The 19,367-nt window shown below is 32.8% G+C and overlaps 1 protein-coding gene across 5 annotated transcripts in view; it reads left to right on the plus strand.

Annotated features, from left to right (window-relative positions):
- LOC143054736 (solute carrier organic anion transporter family member 4A1-like) overlaps positions 1–11,447 on the plus strand; it is a 90,776-nt gene extending 79,329 nt beyond the window's left edge. For 4 of the 5 annotated variants that reach the window (XM_076227766.1, XM_076227770.1, XM_076227768.1 and 1 more), the window contains 6 exons: positions 148–237; positions 1,337–1,541; positions 2,224–2,389; positions 4,051–4,217; positions 4,836–4,900; positions 6,290–11,447. In XM_076227766.1, the coding sequence (XP_076083881.1) occupies positions 148–237; positions 1,337–1,541; positions 2,224–2,389; positions 4,051–4,217; positions 4,836–4,900; positions 6,290–6,711 (1,115 nt within the window). In that variant the 3' untranslated portion in view covers positions 6,712–11,447. Of the gene's footprint in view, positions 1–147; positions 238–1,336; positions 1,542–2,223; positions 2,390–2,443; positions 2,479–4,050; positions 4,218–4,835; positions 4,901–6,289 lie in introns of all 5 variants that reach the window. The other variant, XM_076227769.1, reaches the window with a different exon arrangement.
- The last annotated feature ends 7,920 nt before the right edge of the window (positions 11,448–19,367 follow it).

Below are 19,367 nucleotides of genomic sequence, written 5' to 3' on the forward strand. Positions count from 1 at the left end.
GTAGGGTTAAAGATTTTAGCAAATGTATACAAATTCAAATGAAAAATGCTTCCACCTAATTGATTGACAAAATAATGAACAAAAAGACAAACATGTAACACAGCAACAAGTGACAACCACTGAAATAATATTTTTTTTCTATTTTAGGTAATATTTTGGCAGGATTTGCCACATTTGCACCAAAGTTTATAGAATACCAGTTTGCTTTACAATCTTCTACAGCAGCTATGTATATAGGTAGGTGTAATTGTAATAAGAATAAAATTGAGAATGGAAATGGGGAATGTGTCAAAGAGACAACAACCCGACCATAGAAAAAACAACAGCAGAAGGTCACCAACAGGTCTTCAATGTAGCGAGACATTCCCGCACCCGGAGGCGTCCTTCAGCTGGCCCCTAAACGAATGTATACTAGTTCAGTGATAATGAATGCCATACTAATTTCCGAATTGTACACAAGAAACTAAAATTAAAAAAATACAAGACTAACAAAGAAAGTTTACAAATATGTGTATGCCTTTGCATAACAGAGGGGAATTTAGTTTACCCTTATCAGTCATCTGTTAGTAGGGCTCAAAATTGGTATCTGTTCTCTAAATTTAGTTTGCTTCAATTAAATGTTACGAACCTTATACACAATGTTTATAACTACAAAACACAGATCAAGTTTGGTGGTGTCACTTTTATTTTTCTAGAGTTATGCCCCTTTACAACTGGAATTTTTTTTAATGCAAGTGAGGGCATCATTTGTGTCCCATAGACACAATTCCCATTTATTTATTTCTAGAACAAATCACATTTTGCCAACTTTTGGTGGTCTTGTGGTAGGGAGGGAACATGATCTGTCACTGAGTGGAATAGAAAACCTAAATTAGAGTTAGCTGCTACTAAGGTTAAATATGTAAAAACTGACTGCATGAAATAGCACAATAGAGCTGATGGTGGGGTTAAACACCAATCAATCAGCAAAGTATGCAGCTTTTGAAGTTAGAGCACAAAATGGTGGGGTTGAAGTAAGAATTACTAATTATAAAACAATTTATTTTTGCCTCTATAGTGATTGGTTAAACTCCATCACATGGTGCCCCTGGATCCGTAGGGAGTTATCTACTGTAAGCCATAGAACATCTATTGGGGTATATAGTGTGAACAAGGGGGGGGTTCCAACTATATGTCCCCATTCATGTGCATTGATCGTCCAAAAAAAGGGGGTCAAATCCATAGATCCATACAGAGTTAATAAATCCTAAGGCTGTTTGGCTTATTTCATAATTTATGGCTCATGAAAATAACTTTTTAAGTTCCTAGATAAAATGTTAATTATTTGTTTTTTCAGGTTACGTTGCTGTACCGTGTGGTGGTGGAGGGACGTTTTTAGGAGGATATCTTGTGAAACGATTTAACCTAGGAATAAAAGGAATAATTGGACTGTGCCTTGGTGTGACTTTACCATGTTTTGCTTGTGTATTGATCTTTTTAATTAATTGTGAAAATGTGCCATTTGCTGGAGTGAATATACCCTATCCGAAAGCACTAAATGGGTGAGGAAATTCAACCTATTTTATGGGTTTTCTTAATATTTCTTTGCAAATCACCAAATTTCAGTATATGTACAATACCGGGCAAATATACCCCATTTATGGGCATAATGTTTTCTGGTCTGTGCATCCGTTCGTTCGTCCATATGTTTGTTCGCCATCCCGCTTGAGGTTACAGTTTTTGGTCGAGGTAGTTTTTGATGAAGTTGAAGTCCAATCAACTTGAAACTTAGTGCACATGTTCCCTATAATATGATCTTTCTAATTTTAATGCAAAATTGAGATTTTACCCCATTTTCACAGTCCACTGAAAACGATAATGATGGGGCATCCGTGTACTAGGGACACATATTTGTTTGAATCATATTTTTTCTACTGACATTTAGTTCTGGATAATTAGTACCCAAGGAATAAATATAGATGACTTTCAATTTGGTGCATTTTTCCGTTTATTTCCGAAGTTTAAGTCACAGATTGAGTTGATTATTCAATAACATCATTTACACTGATTGACATTAGCTCAATTCATTCGTAGAAATTCAACTTGAAATTGGTTTCTACTCTCAGAGGTCACTCTCATTTCATTGGTCAAGTCAGTTTTCATTTGTCCAATCTTAAAATTCAGAATTCAAATATGTATAATCATGTAAGAAATATTTTTTTAAATAAGTTTTTTTCATTTCAGGTCAACCAAGATGGAGTTTTTAGGAATTTTCATGACAGATTCTTGTAGCGACAATTGCCATTGTTCCACTGAGGATTTTAATCCTGTGTGTGGAGATAATAATGTGGTTTACTACTCACCCTGCTACGCAGGTTGTCAGAATCTGATACCTGACTCTAACCCTCAGGTAAGGAGATAATAATGTGGTTTACTACTCACCCTCACTCACGCAGCTAGGCAGGTTGTCAGAATCTGATACCTGACTCCAATCCTCAGGTAATCACAAGTGTTTCCATCATATCTGTCTCAATATTGTAGAAACTCGACATCATTGAGATGGAATCCATCTCTGTGGGGCCCCACTGTGATTAATGTGTGGTAAAAAATTTGGTATACCGATTCATGCAGAGGTGTTTACTTGTACGGATTGTCTGTATTTTACACGGATTTTTTCATAAAATTACTCAATACGGATTTGTCATGAAAAAGTACGGATTTTCTACCAACCCGGAAAAAATCATAATTGCTTCCGTTTACGGCAATCGGTATCTAAAAGGCGCTTTTCTGACTGGGAATCACCGCTCTTTTAAGCGCAAAATGATAGCGATCCAGTTTATTTCATGGTCGGCATGGATCAGCCTCAGGATGCCGGCGTTTCTCAAAAACGCAAAAAAGTCAATGAAAGTTTTGAACAAGACCAAGCGCGTAAGAAAAGGAAATGCCTTCAAAAGTACAAAGACTTGTACACTATTGAACTGAACCGGCAACGTTCCACCACTAAAGTAGAGGTTATGATGTTAGAGTTGATAGCAGAACTAAACCTACCCCTGTCATCTGCCGATACATTCAACAAAGCATTTAAACTAATGTTTCCCAATTCTAAAATCGCAGGAGGTCAGTTTTTATTCTATTTTCTATGTGTAGGCAGGAGATGTGAATGATCCATATCTTATAAATGGATCTGTCCCACATGTCTCTTATTTTCTTTTCTTACAAAACCCAACTTTATTGGCCTGGGAGGGGTGCTGCCGAAATTTTTTTTAGGGTTGGACTTAGTTTTTGTGGGGGAGGGAGGTGGAAGGAGGTCCTGAACTGTAGTGTTTTGAAATGAAATATTTCAGACCTGCAAACTTAAGCTCAACTTTTTTTCAAATCATTAGGTTATAATCTTTGTTGCAAAAAATATCTGAATAAGACTGCAGATACTGTCAGAATGCAGGAAATTGCATCTAATTTTTCAACAAAATTTTGGGGGGGCATGCCCCAAAACCCCCCTAGATGGTTCGTGCCGCTTTGCCGCACTCAGCGAGAGTATTACTGACAACATTGCAAAACTACTGACAATTCTACTGAGAGACATCATGGTGGGTAAACAGGTCTGTTCATGACAGAAAATCATTACATGCACATGAAAATAACGACAAGAAAGTGCTTTTATTGCTGTTTTTCATCTCAAAATAAACACTGCAAAAACTCTCACCTCACAGCTCATTTTTTGAAATGCTTGTTAGATGCGCACCATAGACAGATTTAGCATGGTCAGGCTGCTGATCATTTATAATTTCATCACAATTAATGTCAAATGACAATTAACAGGGATAATCTTTCTATTTATTAATCATTTTGTGTATTAATAGTATTTTGAAAGGATTGTAGAATTTTAAGTGGTCAAATAATTACCTCCATTCTTGTGTATTAAAATCATGTTTGTATTGATTGGTTCTTAATAAAACTTTAAGGCCTAACTTGAATTTGTGACAGTTAAAATTCAGCTTGACATCTGCAAGAATCCTGATTGTATGTATTGATGATATCATGCATAACTTAAAGATGTATTTTTTGTTGCAGCAATATGCAAATTGCAGCTGTATATCTACAGAACCATCTGGTATGCATGCGACAATGGGCAAATGTGGAGCTTCCTGCACTTACTTGCCTATATTTTTGCCTGTCTTTGCCCTTGTGATGTTGCTTACTTTTGTTGCCAGTATGCCTGCATTAACTGCTACACTAAGGTGAGTTTATAAATCACAAATAGGAACTGTTTAAGATTTAATCGAGTTTTTATAGTAGACTATAAGCTTTGGGTTTAGCATATTGTTGAAGGCACTGAGTGCTACAAGTAGTTACTACTGTAATCACTAGCCAGTCAACACTGAGATTGTGAGTGCAAATCCTGCTTGTTCTGGTACACTTGACTCCAATCTTAATTGACTTATTTTGTCTTCCACCAATACAAACTGGCCACCACGAAATAGCTTAATTGCGATACTTAAGAGTGGCGTTAAAATTCCAAAAATCAAATCAAATCATTGTTGAAGTATGTTCAGTTGCCTGTAGTCCCTTACATTCAATACATGTGTTTTCTGGTTGATAGTTTGGTCTTGAAGGCATTCATACAACATTTCTAATTTTTATCTAGAGTTACTGCTCTTTGTATTTGTTTTTCAAAGAGTTGTCTTTCTTTAGAGTAGATACTCTTTAACACAATCTGACACTGTTCATAGTACTATTAAGTATTTTTGTATGGATAAATACTTTATTCTCTAAAACCTAGTAACAAAGGAACAGAGAAGGAAACTTAATGATTTAGCATACAATGTTTTAAAAAAAGTTTGCATATATGTTTTCAGATGTGTGCCTCAAAAGGAGAGATCATTTGCATTAGGAATACAGTGGATCATAGCAAGATGTCTTGGTAAGATATAATGAACAAAGTAAAACCAATGTAGTAGTACAACACTGAACTATAAGTACTGTATAGTGGGTTATTTTTGCTGATAGAACGAAATCTCTAAATTAAATTTTGCCAAATTAAAAGTGTACATGCAAAGATTATATATTGACAAAAGTTTTGAATCCACCAAAATAATAACTGCCAAAATATTTTGTATACCTTATTCATAGATGCCAACCATTACGATTTTTCCGTAGTTTTTCCGATTTTGCGATACAAACTACGCTATTACGGTCAAAGTCGAATAGTTACGGATTCCCAATCATCGCCGTTCAATTTTGTAAATAGCGGATTTTTATCATTACTTTTCCGTCCTGGTCCGGTATTTAGAAAACGACAATGTAATGTTTCCGGTTTCTCGGGAGTTATCAACCTATTGATGGGAACTAACTGACTTCCGAAGAGGAAAACTTGCATTTTATGAAGTAGCTTTCCCCCTTTCTCTACTTCTCCTTGACAAAACGAAAATGTACGATTCGAGAACATCTGAACAATTAATGAATGGAATTCATACTACAGACAACATGTTGAACGACAAATTTTAGTGCACATCATTTTGCAACCACTCGTCAGTAATTTTTATTGGTAAATGCAAGTTTTTGAATGATTACTGAAAACTTTTCAAAAATACGGAAAATTTGATAGTTTGTTACTGATTGTCTCAAAAGGGGTTGGCATCTATGCTTATTCAATGAAAATTGAGAAATTTTACACCCACGAAATAACCCACTATACAGTATTACTAGGGATCCAAATTGTTTTGTGTCATTTTAAAGACATTGAGCTAGATTCTTATCATTAATAGCTGCTTTAATTTTTGCCTCAAAAATATAACATATGGTTTTTATTTGAAAATGTAACAGTTTTAATGACCCCGTGCCACAGAGGGGTCATTAAGTTTTACCCTTGTATATATGTCTGTATGTCCTATAATTAGTTTCTGTTCTATAACTTTAGCTCTTTCAACCACATGTTATGAAACTTATACACAATGCTTCTTACTACCAAATGAATATCAAGTTTGAATATGGGTGGCATCACTTTTGAAGTTCTCAAGTTCTGTTCTCTTATAAATGAAAAAATGGGAAAACTTTTAGCTTCTTACCACCAAACACAGGTCAAGGTTGCATATGGGTGGCATCGCTTTTGATGTTCTCAAGTTCTGTTCTTTTATAAATGGAAAAATTAGCTTCTTATCAACAGATTTAGGTTGAAAATGGGTGGTGTCACTTTTAACTTTCTATAGAGTTATGTCCCTTTATAAATTGGATTATTACATTGACTCATGCATACCTGTAAAACATTTGTAAACACTGACCTTCATTGATATAATTTTATTGTATATTTCAGGTTCAATTCCTGGACCAATTTTGTTCGGAAAATTGATAGACATAACATGTAAATTGTGGCAGGACAGCTGTGGTGAAGATGGTTCCTGTTTTATCTACGACAATCGCTCGATGAGTCACAACATGCTAGCAGTAGCCTTATCTGGCAAATTTTTATCATCGCTATTTTTCTTTCTAGCATTTATTTTTTATAAGACATCGCCATGTGATGTAAATTCAAATAGCACAATGATAGACAAAACAAAACCAAATGGTTCTACCAATCATAATAGTAACAAGAATTCAGGGGACAAAATATTGAAAGATGATCCACAAGGGGACAAAAGTATCGAAACGTCATTGAATAAACTTGGCAATGGTGATGTCAAAAAAAATGGCAATGGATTGAATCAAAATGGGCAAAACGAATCAACTGATTTTTAAGGGAGGAGTGTGAAGATGTAAATTTGATGGGTTTTTTTCTCAGATAAAAATCAACTGGTTCTACATGATGATGTTTATTTTAACAAAATTAGAATTGTTTTAGTTAAATTTCATTTGATTAAGAAAAAAAAAAGATTATCTGCAAGATTTTTTTTGAGGATATAAAGATTGATTTTGTATTGGGAAATAAAAGTACCAGTAGTCAACAAGAACTTTGATTGAGAAGCAGACAATATTATTTTAATTTTTTTTATTTATTTTTTTTTATTTTTTTGGGGGGGAGGGGTAGGTAGAGGGATAAAGGTAGTTTAAATAATTTATAAGGGGGAATTTGATAGGTAATTAACAAGCTTTTTGTTATATCCTACAAGAAAGAACCATGTTGTAAACTCAGGTTTGTTGGACCAATACAAGGGAGACAATTCAATGTATTCAAATATTTTTTTTGAAGAAACCGTTTCAAATCCTGATTTTATTTTCATTTTTATAAAAGCTGTGCAGGGAAACAATCAACATAATAGATGTACAGTAAAAAATAATATTAATTTAAATATTATTTACACTTTAAGCCATACACACAGATTATTAGCTTCTCTAACAAATTTTAATTTTTGTTTAAGTAAGTAAAAATTTAGTGCTGTTTTTACTTGGCCACAACGGTTTTTAAAACAATAACTTTGAAAACCAATAGATATGCTCTCTAAACAGATTATTGACCAATATAACACAATTGTAAACTTGTAACCATACCTCAACTGGGTATGTAGAATTGCTTGATTTTGTTACAAAAAAAGATGCTAGAAAAAAGTTGAAATGTCTGAAAAGCTAATTATTTATTGAAGCCAAAAAAATTGTTTTGTTTCCTGCTCAAACTACATACATGAACATTTTTCCCACAATGCATTATACATAACGGACATTTTTACTTAAGCACCATTGAAGTCCAGTCATTTTTATGATTGTCTGATATTGTCCAGAACCAACCCTACATTAGTCTCCAATAAATATTTTTAACAAGATTTTTACCTACCCATTTTGGGGGAAAGAAAACCATATATATTTTATTTTGGCCTTATAAACTTAAAATGAATTGTTTTTATATACATGTATTTGTTAGTTTGTAAATATTAAAGTTTGATGTTATTTAAGGCTAAACATACTTACGAATTTTTACTTTTTATAATATATAGATTAATATATTTAATATTTTAAAATCAGAAATATTCTATATAATTTATTTATACATATCATAGTAAAGGCAGCCAGTCCAATAATATGTATAAATCTATTGGACATTAACTTGATCTATGCACTATTCACATGCTCCTAAATAATAAACTGTAAATTCAGAACTAATTGTGTACATTTATTATTCAGATTTGTAATTTTTTTTAATTGATTGATTGTTGTTTGCTTTACGCCACATTAGCACAAAAATGCTATATTGCGATGAGAGCTAATTCGAATATTTTTACAATTTTGAAATTGGACACATGTGTGCAGGGGCGGATCCAGCCATTTTAAATGGGGTGTCCCATCCCAGGACAAATGGGGGGTTCCAACTATATGTCCCCATTCAAATGCATTGATCGTCCAAAAAAAGGGGGGGTTCCAACCCCCGGAATCCTCCCCCTGTAATCGCCACTGTGTGTGATAAGTTAATGTGATTTCAAACATAATTGCATTCAGATATAATGCAAATTATTAATATTTTGATACTCACCCAACCGCATTATTCACAATACTTTTTGATTTTATGATATTGAAAAATTTAATTGATTCAACAGCAAATTTACAGATCTAACATTGTTGGGTTGATGTTTAGACGAGTTGTAAAAACATATATATATGTTGGGTTGATGTTTAGACGAGTTGTATATATATATATATATATATATATATATATGTTTTTACAACTCGTCTAAACATCAACCCAACAATGTTAGATCTGTAAATTTGCTTTCGCAAATTTTTGGTTCTTCCCTCGCCGGGATTCGAACCCATGCTACTGTGATATCGTGACACCAAATTTATATATATATATGTTTTTATTTATTAGATTGGAACATAAGTCAGTTGCGGAGATAATGAAATAGTTTCCAATAATGATTTTGAATATTCTATACAGCATGATAAATAAACATTTGTGGATGTTTATGTCTAGTCTACAATAGTAGAGGATCATTATTATCAAGTGATTTTTTTTGTAATGTACAGTACATAGAAATATGATATTGTAAGCCGAGCATGATGTTTAAATGATATATATTGTTTTTATTTGTTGTTTGTTATCAAGATTTAAATTTAAGAAAGTTAATCGCTATAATAATTAAACTGCTGTTTTTGTGTAAGTCAATGATTAGAATTTAATTGATTTTTTATTTGCAAAAATTGTGTTAAATATAATATTTTTAAGGCATAATATAAACCTAAAGACAACCAACCATTTTGGTAATGTAAAAAAGAGAGATTTATTTTATCTATTTAAATAATTTGTTAATTTTACAAATGTTGAAATAAAATAATTTATTTTGGTGACTAAAATTTTTTTTTAATCAGTAACATCATCTGCGTTATCAATTTTTTCATTTGTCATAACTTGGGACGATTCTTTACCTCCATCTAATGGAGAGTCACCTGACGTTTGCCAATTAACCCTTTCATAATCTAAAGGACTATGGGTAATTTCATTGTTCGTACCCCAAAATGAAAATAATGTCACGTCATTGGTTGAATTTCCATTGTTTTTGACATTTTTAACCAATCACAACCTTTTGGTGTACTTTTGAAAATATTACCCATGATGCATTAGATTCTGAAATGGCAAATTGGCGGTTATATTATTAAGATTTCATTTGCATCAATCTTGTATGCTTACTCATACTATTCAATATAATTGGCAGAAGTTGTCTCCCTTAGAAAACTTAGTTAAGGGAGGTTTCTGTCCAATATTTCAATTTTCTGGCCATATATTCATCAGCATAATCAGTTCCATTAATTTACTGAGGATGAATTTCATCATTGATTGCATTGTCATAGGCAGCTATTAGATGTGCATTTTTGAATGATTTAAATTTATTGAATTGTCAGTTTTAATTTTGTATGTGCTTTATGTTTGTCACTCACTCTAAATTTTTCTTTTAAGGACTTCTCATTAAATGAAATAAAAACCAAAGTGTTTCTTCTATGAATTTTTGAGATTTTCCTTTAGAATGATCAACCACCAAAATTAGCAAGGGTTAGAATGGTCAGCATGACAAACTCTATCTTCTTTGAAATTTAAGAAAGGTTTGTACAATATTTTTCAGTTATTGCCCCTGAATTTGTCTTGAAATGTTTTTTTTTTTATCTTGTGTACAATCATTTATTTATATGAAAATAAATGGGCATTTTAGCCAAAAAAATTGCAATGGCCATTTTTAAGAGGTCATTGCTGTCATACTATAATTTGATTTGATTGTAAGGTGCATTTATCTATCTGACAAGGTCATACAGCCTTGACCTCATTTTACGCTCCAGCATGTTATGGATATGATTGTAAGGATTTGTTGTTGAAAGTAATCTAGACAGCAATTTGGGCCATAAAATCTTCATTAAAAAAAAACCTGGTTTCAATGATTATATAGGAGGGTAGGAATGCCCTTACCGTCTGGCCTTAAACTGTCATTTTTGGCTACTGCTCAATTCAAATTGGTTAAAAGATTACTGTAATTCGTCAAAATATCCTTATGATTTGTCAAATGTCTCAAATAATTATCGTTTCCATCATTTTTGGAAAAAGTTTAACATCATTCGTCAAAATAAGTCAAATTTTTAAGAAAGTGTAGATTTAATCATCATGCACCAAAAATTACCGTTAACGTCATTTGGCAACAGATTTTTTTACCATTATTCATCAAGAAAGAACCCCCAGTATGACCTTCATATAGATTGCCACCGGAATTTCATAATCTGTTAAAAGTTATCATTCAATTTTCCTTCTTCTAGCTACCATATTAGATTGCCAATGACAGAATTTCAGAATCTTTTAAAGTTATCATTTACTTTTCCATCTTCAAGTGACCATGTTTGTTTGTACATGCATTTGCTTATGTTTTTATATTTTGTGTTTGTCATGGAGTTGAAAACTCTACACAGTTGTAACTTGTGGTAACTAGAATTAAGCAAATACTTGGAGATCATAGATCTAATATTTACTGCAAGGTGTTTTTGTAAGATTTGTAGTATTTACTCCAGTCTGCAGTCCTGTTTCAGGGGCAGATCCAACCATTAATAAAAGGGGGATTTCAACTGTATGTCCCAATTCAAATGCATTGAATGTCAAAAAAGGGGGTGCTTTTTAGTTGTTTTACTTGTCTGTCATTATTGAAACCTATTCAAATTGAAGAATTTCAGAGACGATACCAAAAGTTTTTTTATTACACCAGTTAATGTTTCATTTAATTTTGTAAATTTACATTTTTTTTTTTTTTGTTGTTAAATTATATATGTTTCCAGTTTAGAGTTAGACCTGGGTTTCAGTTTGGACAGGTTTCAGATGAAAAAAATGCTCTCTCTGGTTACCACAAGTCAAAATTAATTATTATATGCCAAAATATTCATTGTAAAGTGTTGTGCGAAAGGTGCAATCATATTGTTTATATTTATTCATGCAGAGATTTTGTCAAATACTCTTATATTTATCAAAGATTTGTTGTTATAGTTTAATTAATATTAAATTTATAGTATTTTGCTAACTATGTGTTTGTTTTTAAGAAAAATATTTGTCATGAGAAAATGAATTTTCCAGAGAGCTTTTGGTAATTTTATGGATTGTCAAATATTTCAGTTCAAGCAAAGACTGTTTTCCTCAGGTACTGTAAATTTTGTCTCGCCTTGACTCAGTCAAAAAGGGAGACAGGTATGCTGTTATGAGCATCAGCGGACGCATCAATGTATTGAAGGACGCCTCTGGGTGCGGGAATTTCTCGCTACATTGAAGACCTGTTGGTGACCCTTTGCTGTTGTTTTTTATTTGGTCGGGTTGTTGTCTCTTTGACACATTCCCCATTTCCATTCTCAATTTTATTAGTTTGTTATTAGGTCAGTTTTGTTGGGAATTACTAGTGGTAGGTCAATAATATTTGGTATGCAGTTGGGTTAGCATTGGCTCATTTTGATGGAGATTATTTGGCCCATCTTCATCAGTTATTGTCTTAACTTTCAAACTTTGCTGACCGGTAGTTAACATGTTTTTATTAGGTCAGTTTATTGTGAACCACTGGTAGTAGGTCAATGATATTTGGTAAGCAGTTGTGTTAGCATTGGCACATCTCATTTCCATGGAGATTATTTGGTCCCACCACATCAGTTATGGTTGATTGACTTTGCAATTTATGCTTAGTTTACATGTTTTAAAATTGAGAATGGAAATATTAGTCTGTAATAAGGTCATCTTATGGGGAACCACTAAGTGATAGGTCAATTATATTTGGTATACAGTTGTATTAGCATTGCCACATCTCAATTCCATGGATATTATTTGACTTGCTGCATCAAATATGGTCTATTGAATTTGAAATGTATGCTTAGGTTACATGTTTTATTCTGTAATAAGGTCAGTTATGGGGAACCACAGGTGGTAGAGACAAAGATAATTAGTATGCAGGTGTATTAACATTGGTACCGTACATCACATTACCATGAGATTGTAAGGCAGGTGTATTAACATTGGTACCGTACATCACATTACCATGAGATTGTAAGGCAGGTGTATTAACATTGGTACCGTACATCACATTACCATGAGATTGTAACTTAAGGCAGGTGTATTAACATTGGTACCGTACATCACATTGCCATGAGATTGTAAGGCCCAGTACTTTTAATCATGGTTCATTGAATTTGAATATTTAGCATGTTTGGTATTGCCATTTTAATTTCAAAATTTGTATTTATCCTTGAAATCAAAAAAAAAAGGCAAGACATATCTCTGTGTTAATTTTTTATAAATTTAAACAAAGACAATTAAAGCAAATGGGGCAGTTTAACCACTAGCAAATTACGGGTTTATGACTCTACATATTTTTGACAGAAAGCATTTCCTGATACAAGGTCGTCTGCAGTTCAACTACTGTACCGCAATCCTGTCAATACTGAGGTTGTGAGTTCGAACCCCAAACATTGCAGCTTCCTTTAACAATAAAACTAACCGCCTTAAAATATCCAAAAGTGTTGTTTTAAACATAAATCAATCAATCAATCATTTCTTATACTTATATACATGTGACCCGGTGAGACGAGTCTTCCAATAACCCAAATGGTATGTAAGGTAGGTAACCTATGTAGCCCTTACAGTAGGCAGGTGACCTTTGTTCTCCAAACATTAGCTAGATAACCTTTGTAGCCCATACAGTGAGCAAGTGACCTTTGTTCTACAAACATTAGCTAGGTAACCTGTGTAGCCCTTGCAGTAGGTGAGTGACCTTTGTTCTCCAAACATTAGCAAGATAACCTTTGTAGCCCTTACAGTGAGCAAGTGACCTTTGTTCTACAAACATTAGCCTGCCTACTGTAAGGGCTTTACAGTGGGCAAGTGACCTTTGTTCTCCAAACGTTAGCTTGGTAACCTTTGTAGCCTTTACAGTAGGCAAGTGACCTTTGTTCTCCAAACATTAAGTAACTTTTGTAGCCCTTACAGTGGGCAAGTGACCTTTGTTCTCTAAACATGATGTAACCTTTGTAGCCCTTACAGTGAGCAAGTGACCTTTGTTCTACAAACATTAGCTTGCCTACTGTAAGGTCTTTACAGTGGGCAAGTGACCTTTGTTCTCCAAACGTTAGCTTGGTAACCTTTGTAGCCTTTACAGTAGGCAAGTGACCTTTGTTCTCCAAACATTAGGTAACTTTTGTAGCCCTTACAGTGGGCAAGTGACCTTTGTTCTGTAAACATTAGCTTGGTAACCTTTGTAGCCTTTACAGTAGGCAATTGACCATTGTTCTCCAACCATTAGCTTTGTAACCTTTGTAGCCCTTGCATTGGGCAAGTGACCTTTGTTCTGTAAACATTAGCTTGGTAACCTGTGTAGCCTTTACAGTAGGCAAGTGACCATTGCTCTCCAACCATTAACTTTGTAACCTTTGTAGCCTTTACAGAAGGCAAGTGACCATTGTTCTCCAAACGTTAGCTTGGTAACTTCTGTAGCCCTTACAGTTGGCAAGTGACCTTATTTCTCCAAACATTAACTAGGTAACTTTTGTAGCCCTAACAGTGGGCAAGTGACCTTTGTTCTCTAAACATTAGCTACAGATATACTGAGTAAAATAAGGGACAAAACTAAATACTGCAGACGTTTATGTATGCATCAGAGTATGGAATTCTATATTTTTGTCTCTATTCTCTATATATACATTATGCCCCACCCCCTTTCTCAATTCTTTGAATTAAAAAAAAAATAGCCCCTACATTTCTCTTTTCTTTATTTCTTTGTGTCATTTTTTTCTGCAGTTGGCCCAGTAATCTCTATTCTGTAAAACCCATCAAAACTCTCATAAGTATAAGTCCAGACAATCGTCTGTTGATGGCATTTTTCTATTGGATTTTTTTTATCTGTGATTGGCGCAGTAAGGATCTAGCCAACAACATATATAATTCCAATAAATTCCAACGCCAATCATATATAAAATCATTTGAACTAGCATAAATTTGTGAATTTGAAGAGCAAAAAGGAAATAAAACTCGCCAAACCAGCTAAGATTATCTATTCCCGTTATTTTAGGCGGCCAATGTTTTAATGGCAGAGGGAGCCAGAGTACTCGGAGAGAACCTACGACACTTTGGTGATCTAGACAAGAGTGCATACGCTGAAATGTCTCGCCTTCTTTACTAATCATTGATATTATGTTGATAGTCCTAAATATGAAGCTTTATTACAACTGTCACACAAATGTATTTCCTATTGTGAGATGCAAAATTTTCTACAACCGTTCTATATTAACGGAGAAATAAGTAAAAATGCATGTCAAAAAGAAATTTTCTTTTTATTTATGAAATCTGAAATGAGAAAAATTTACCCCCCCCCCCACCCACCATTTTTTTTTTTCACATCCCCCTTTCCCTTTTTTCAAAACTGATCTCCATTCAAATTTCTAATGGAGTTTGCAACAATAACTACTCATTTAAATACATCATTAAATATTAAAATGTAACAAAAAGTGCTTGTTATCACTGAATGGTAAAGATTGTTTTAATTTATCAGTTGGTAGTAAAAGTGAATATACATTGTATATTGTATAAAACAATGATTTAAGTTGATTCAACTACTATTCTGGACAAAGAAAGATAACTCCAATCAATTGAAAATTTCTTGCTATTGCACAATATTGTGCAATTAGATATTTCTTGCTATTGCGCAATACTGTGCAATTGAAAATATTTGCTATTGCACAATACTGTGCAATTGAAGATTTCTTGCTATTGTGCAATACTGTGCAATTGAAGATTTCTTGCTATTGTGCAATACTGTGCAATTGAAAATTTCTTGCTATTGCACAATACTGTGCAATTGAAGATTTCTTGCTATTGCTGAATACTGTGCAATTGAAAATTTCTTGCTATTGCACAATGCTTAATATAATAATTTTGGATCCTGATTTGAACCAACTTGAAAACCGGGCCCATAATCAAAAATCTAAGTACATGATTAAATTCAGCATATCAAAAAGCCAAAGAATTCAATTTTTGTTAAAATCAAACTTAGTTTAATTTTGGACCCTTTGGTATTTAATGAAGACAATTTGAAAACGGGACTAAAAATTAAGAATCTACATACACAGTTAGATTTGGCATATCAAAGAACCCCAATTATTCAATTTTTGATGAAATCAAACAAAGTTTAATTTGGACCCCGATTTGGACCAACTTGAAAACTGGGCCAATAATAAAAAATCTAAGTACATTTTTAGATTCAGCATATCAAAGAACCCCAAGGATTCAATTTTTGTTAAAATCAAACTAAGTTTAATTTTGGACCCTTTGGACCTTAATGTAGACCAATTGGAAAATGGGACCAAAAAGTAAGAATCTACATACACAGTTAGATCCGGCATATCAAAGAACCCCAATTATTCAATTTTTGATGAAATCAAACAAAGTTCAATTTTGGACCCTTTGGGCCCCTTATTCCTAAACTGTTGGGACCAAAACTCCCAAAATCAAACCCAACCTTCCTTTTATGGTCATAAACCTTGTGTTTAAATTTCAAAGATTTCTATTTACTTATACTAAAGTTATGGTGCGAAAACCAAGAATAATGCTTACTTGGGCCCCTTTTTGGCCCCTAATTCCTAAACTGTTCAGACCTCAACTCCTAAAATCAATCCCAACCTTCCTTTTGTGGTCATAGACCTTGTGTTTAAATTTCATTGATTTCTATTTACTTATACTAAAGTTATAGTGCGAAAACCAAGAATAATGCTTATTTGGGCCCTTTTTTGGCCCCTAATTCCTTAACTGTTTGAACTAAAACTCCCAAAATCAATCCCAACCTTCCTTTTGTGGTCATAAACCTTGTGTCAAAATTTCATAGATTTCTATTTACTTAAACTAACGACGCCAACGTGATAGCAATATACGACGAAAAATTAAAATTTTTGCGGTCGTATAAAAATGTAAAAAAATCGACTTAAATTTCACAGATAAATATTATTTTAATCAAAATTAAAAGAGTTACACATAATACATCAGCATATAAAGCAGTACTATACATGTACTGTAGTTAAAACAAGGGGGTAAAAAGCAGGAGTTTGGTTTAAATTTAAAAATAAGCATTAAAACCCTGATAAGCATAGCCATTGAAACAGTTTTAGTTTCATAAAAAAGATATAATAAATGAATATCAGCATCTGCATAAAAAAATGTTCACCATGCAGTTGCGAAAATATTAGACTTCAGGCATCATATCCACATTTATATAAAGGACACAACAAGCAATGATTATTTATTCTTTTTAAGGAAAACATTTATTGTTATAAAATATTATTATTTTATTCTCCCGGGCGCTAATTTTCCTTCCCCGGGCGCTTTTTTCTTTCCCCGGGCGCTTTTTCTTTTCCCGGGCGCTTTCGGGCGCTTCCGGACGCTTTTTAGTAGGACCGAAAAAATTAAACAATTTCGAGGTAAGGGAACTACCATTTGATTTTTATGGGGGGGGCTAGGATGAAATTTGAAAAAAATAGGCAGGACAGGAGTTTTGAGTAAAAAAAAGGCAGGATAAGACACTTTGCAAAAAAAAAAAGGCAGGATGACAATTTAGGTAAAAAAGTCAGGATAAACTAATAAAAAAAAGGCAGGACCGAATAGAGTGAAAAATAAAAAGGCAAGACAAAGATTACAACTAAATAAAAATGCAGGACAAAATTTTTCATCCTAGCCCCCCCATAAAAATCAAATGGTAGCTCCCTAAGGTTCGAACTCAATTCGTCATTTTGACATGCATTTTTACTTATTTCTCCGTTAATATAGAACGGTTGTAGAAAATTTTGCATCTCACAATAGAAAATAGTTGTATATGTATATATATTCTTCTTGAATATATATTTTTCAAATGTTGGCATAGGTTGAAGACATAGGTTAAGACACAGTGAACAAAGCTATAAAGGGCCTCAAAATTACTAGTTTAAAACCATTTCAACGGGAAAACCAGCGGTCTAATTATTTGTCATAGTTTTAGAGAAGATGTCAAAATCTTTTAAACATTGTAGGAACAAACCATTCAATGATTTGGGTCAAATTAGCATTTTGGCAGATCTTGTATAAATATTGTTAAATGTTTACAATTTCTACCAACGGTCTATATAATAATTTTTGAGAAAAGGCAAGAACTAAAAATGAAATAAGTCAAAATTCATCATTAAAGCACCATGCACCATTTATTACCCGTTGGTGTATGATATCTATTTATCTGGACAAACAATATTTTACAGCTTTATTTAAATAACACCTTTTTTCAAAAACATACAGGAAACTTACCTTTTTTTCTTTTCATTTCCCTTTGACAACAATGTTGGTTTTTTTGTTATTCTTCATGTGTTCTTGTATATCATCTTTTCAGTTCAAGTTTGGTTGAAATTATTCCACCAGAGGGAAATCTTTTAAAAAGTCTAAGAGGTTGATGACAATGGACACCAAGACTATAGTGATGGCAACTGTTTCATACAGCCCATATGTCCAGTTAAGATGAATTCTAATGCATTCCCTATTTACTTTTAAATGTAGACAGATCATTTCATTTAAATAATTTTTAGAAAGAAATATTTACAGAGGGGGGGCAAGGGGTTTAACTGTTATGGTGTTATGGGACAATTTAATTCTTTGATATCTGTTATTTTGAAAATATATTTACTGTTAGCTGTTATTGTCTTATTCTTTGTTAGCTGTTATTGGGATTTTAGTTTTTTTGTTATCTGTTATTATGATAATGTATTTGCTGTTAACTGTTATTGAAAATTGGAATGTTAGCATTTTTTTGACAGTCAATATTCGGTATAAATTGAAGATCATTGGACATTGGGGTCTACCACTACTAATATGTTTATCCCATATTCAGAGAAGGATTCCATTAACGATATACCCATCACAGAAATACGGTCCAGGCCAATTCAAGTATGATTATCCTTTGTAAGAAATTACATTTTTTTTATGAACATGTATTTAGAACTATCTTAATTTTTTTGTATGAGATAATGTTCCTTGTTTCCCGTACGAACATATTGAATTAAAACAATTCTTGATATGACAAAAAGGAAAACATATGGCCAGGAATATCTGACAAGGATCACAAGGACTAGGTCCTAACAACCACTTAACCTTTTATATAATATGGTACATAGACTCAGCTCTGTGATTCTTTTCAAAGCAGAACCAAATGCATTGTACAATGAAAGTTCAAACCATGTACTTGGGTCCGAAGCTGGACATAACTCATTACAAACAAAGATTTATTTCGTTTCAAGCTATTGTTTCCCTACAAAACTATGTATTCTACTTACAAGTAGACTTGGTACCTGATAAAAAAATTGTTCCAATAATTTAAGGCCTTTGAAAATAGTGGAATAAATTGCTTTTGGAGTGTCAAAATTCGTTCGAAGTACTTGATAAATTGCATGCATATAATTGGTACTTTTGATTTTTCTACCCTATATACCACTTTGCCTCATAGTCTTATTAAGAAAAAATCACACACCTCATTAAATAGTCATTTAGAAAAAGTCAGAATATTCAAACTCTTTTAAGTCATTTTTTTAATTAGCAACAAAGGAAGATTCTGTCAATATATATAAACAATACACCAATGTTTCATGAGAACTGCTAAAAGCATTTTTGAGATATTTTTTAAAACTAAAAAATACCACCTTTTTCTAATGAATAAAATCCCTTAACTCAATAAAATAAAATCTAAAATTAATAAAAATCAAGAGAGTTTCCAACATTTCAGCAAAGTTTTCATGAGAACTGCTGAAAACATTTTAAAATCCCCCCTTTTTAATTAATAAAACCCGTTAACTCGGAAACGTAAAATTTATATAAAATTTATAAAAATTGAAAGTGACATCATGTCAACAGATATAAACAGTTCACCGAAATTCCTTGCTTTGTGAAAGAATTTTTGAGATATTAT

This window comes from Mytilus galloprovincialis, chromosome 12 (genome assembly GCF_965363235.1).
Source record: "Mytilus galloprovincialis chromosome 12, xbMytGall1.hap1.1, whole genome shotgun sequence".
In the NCBI taxonomy this organism is placed as follows: domain Eukaryota; kingdom Metazoa; phylum Mollusca; class Bivalvia; order Mytilida; family Mytilidae; genus Mytilus; species Mytilus galloprovincialis.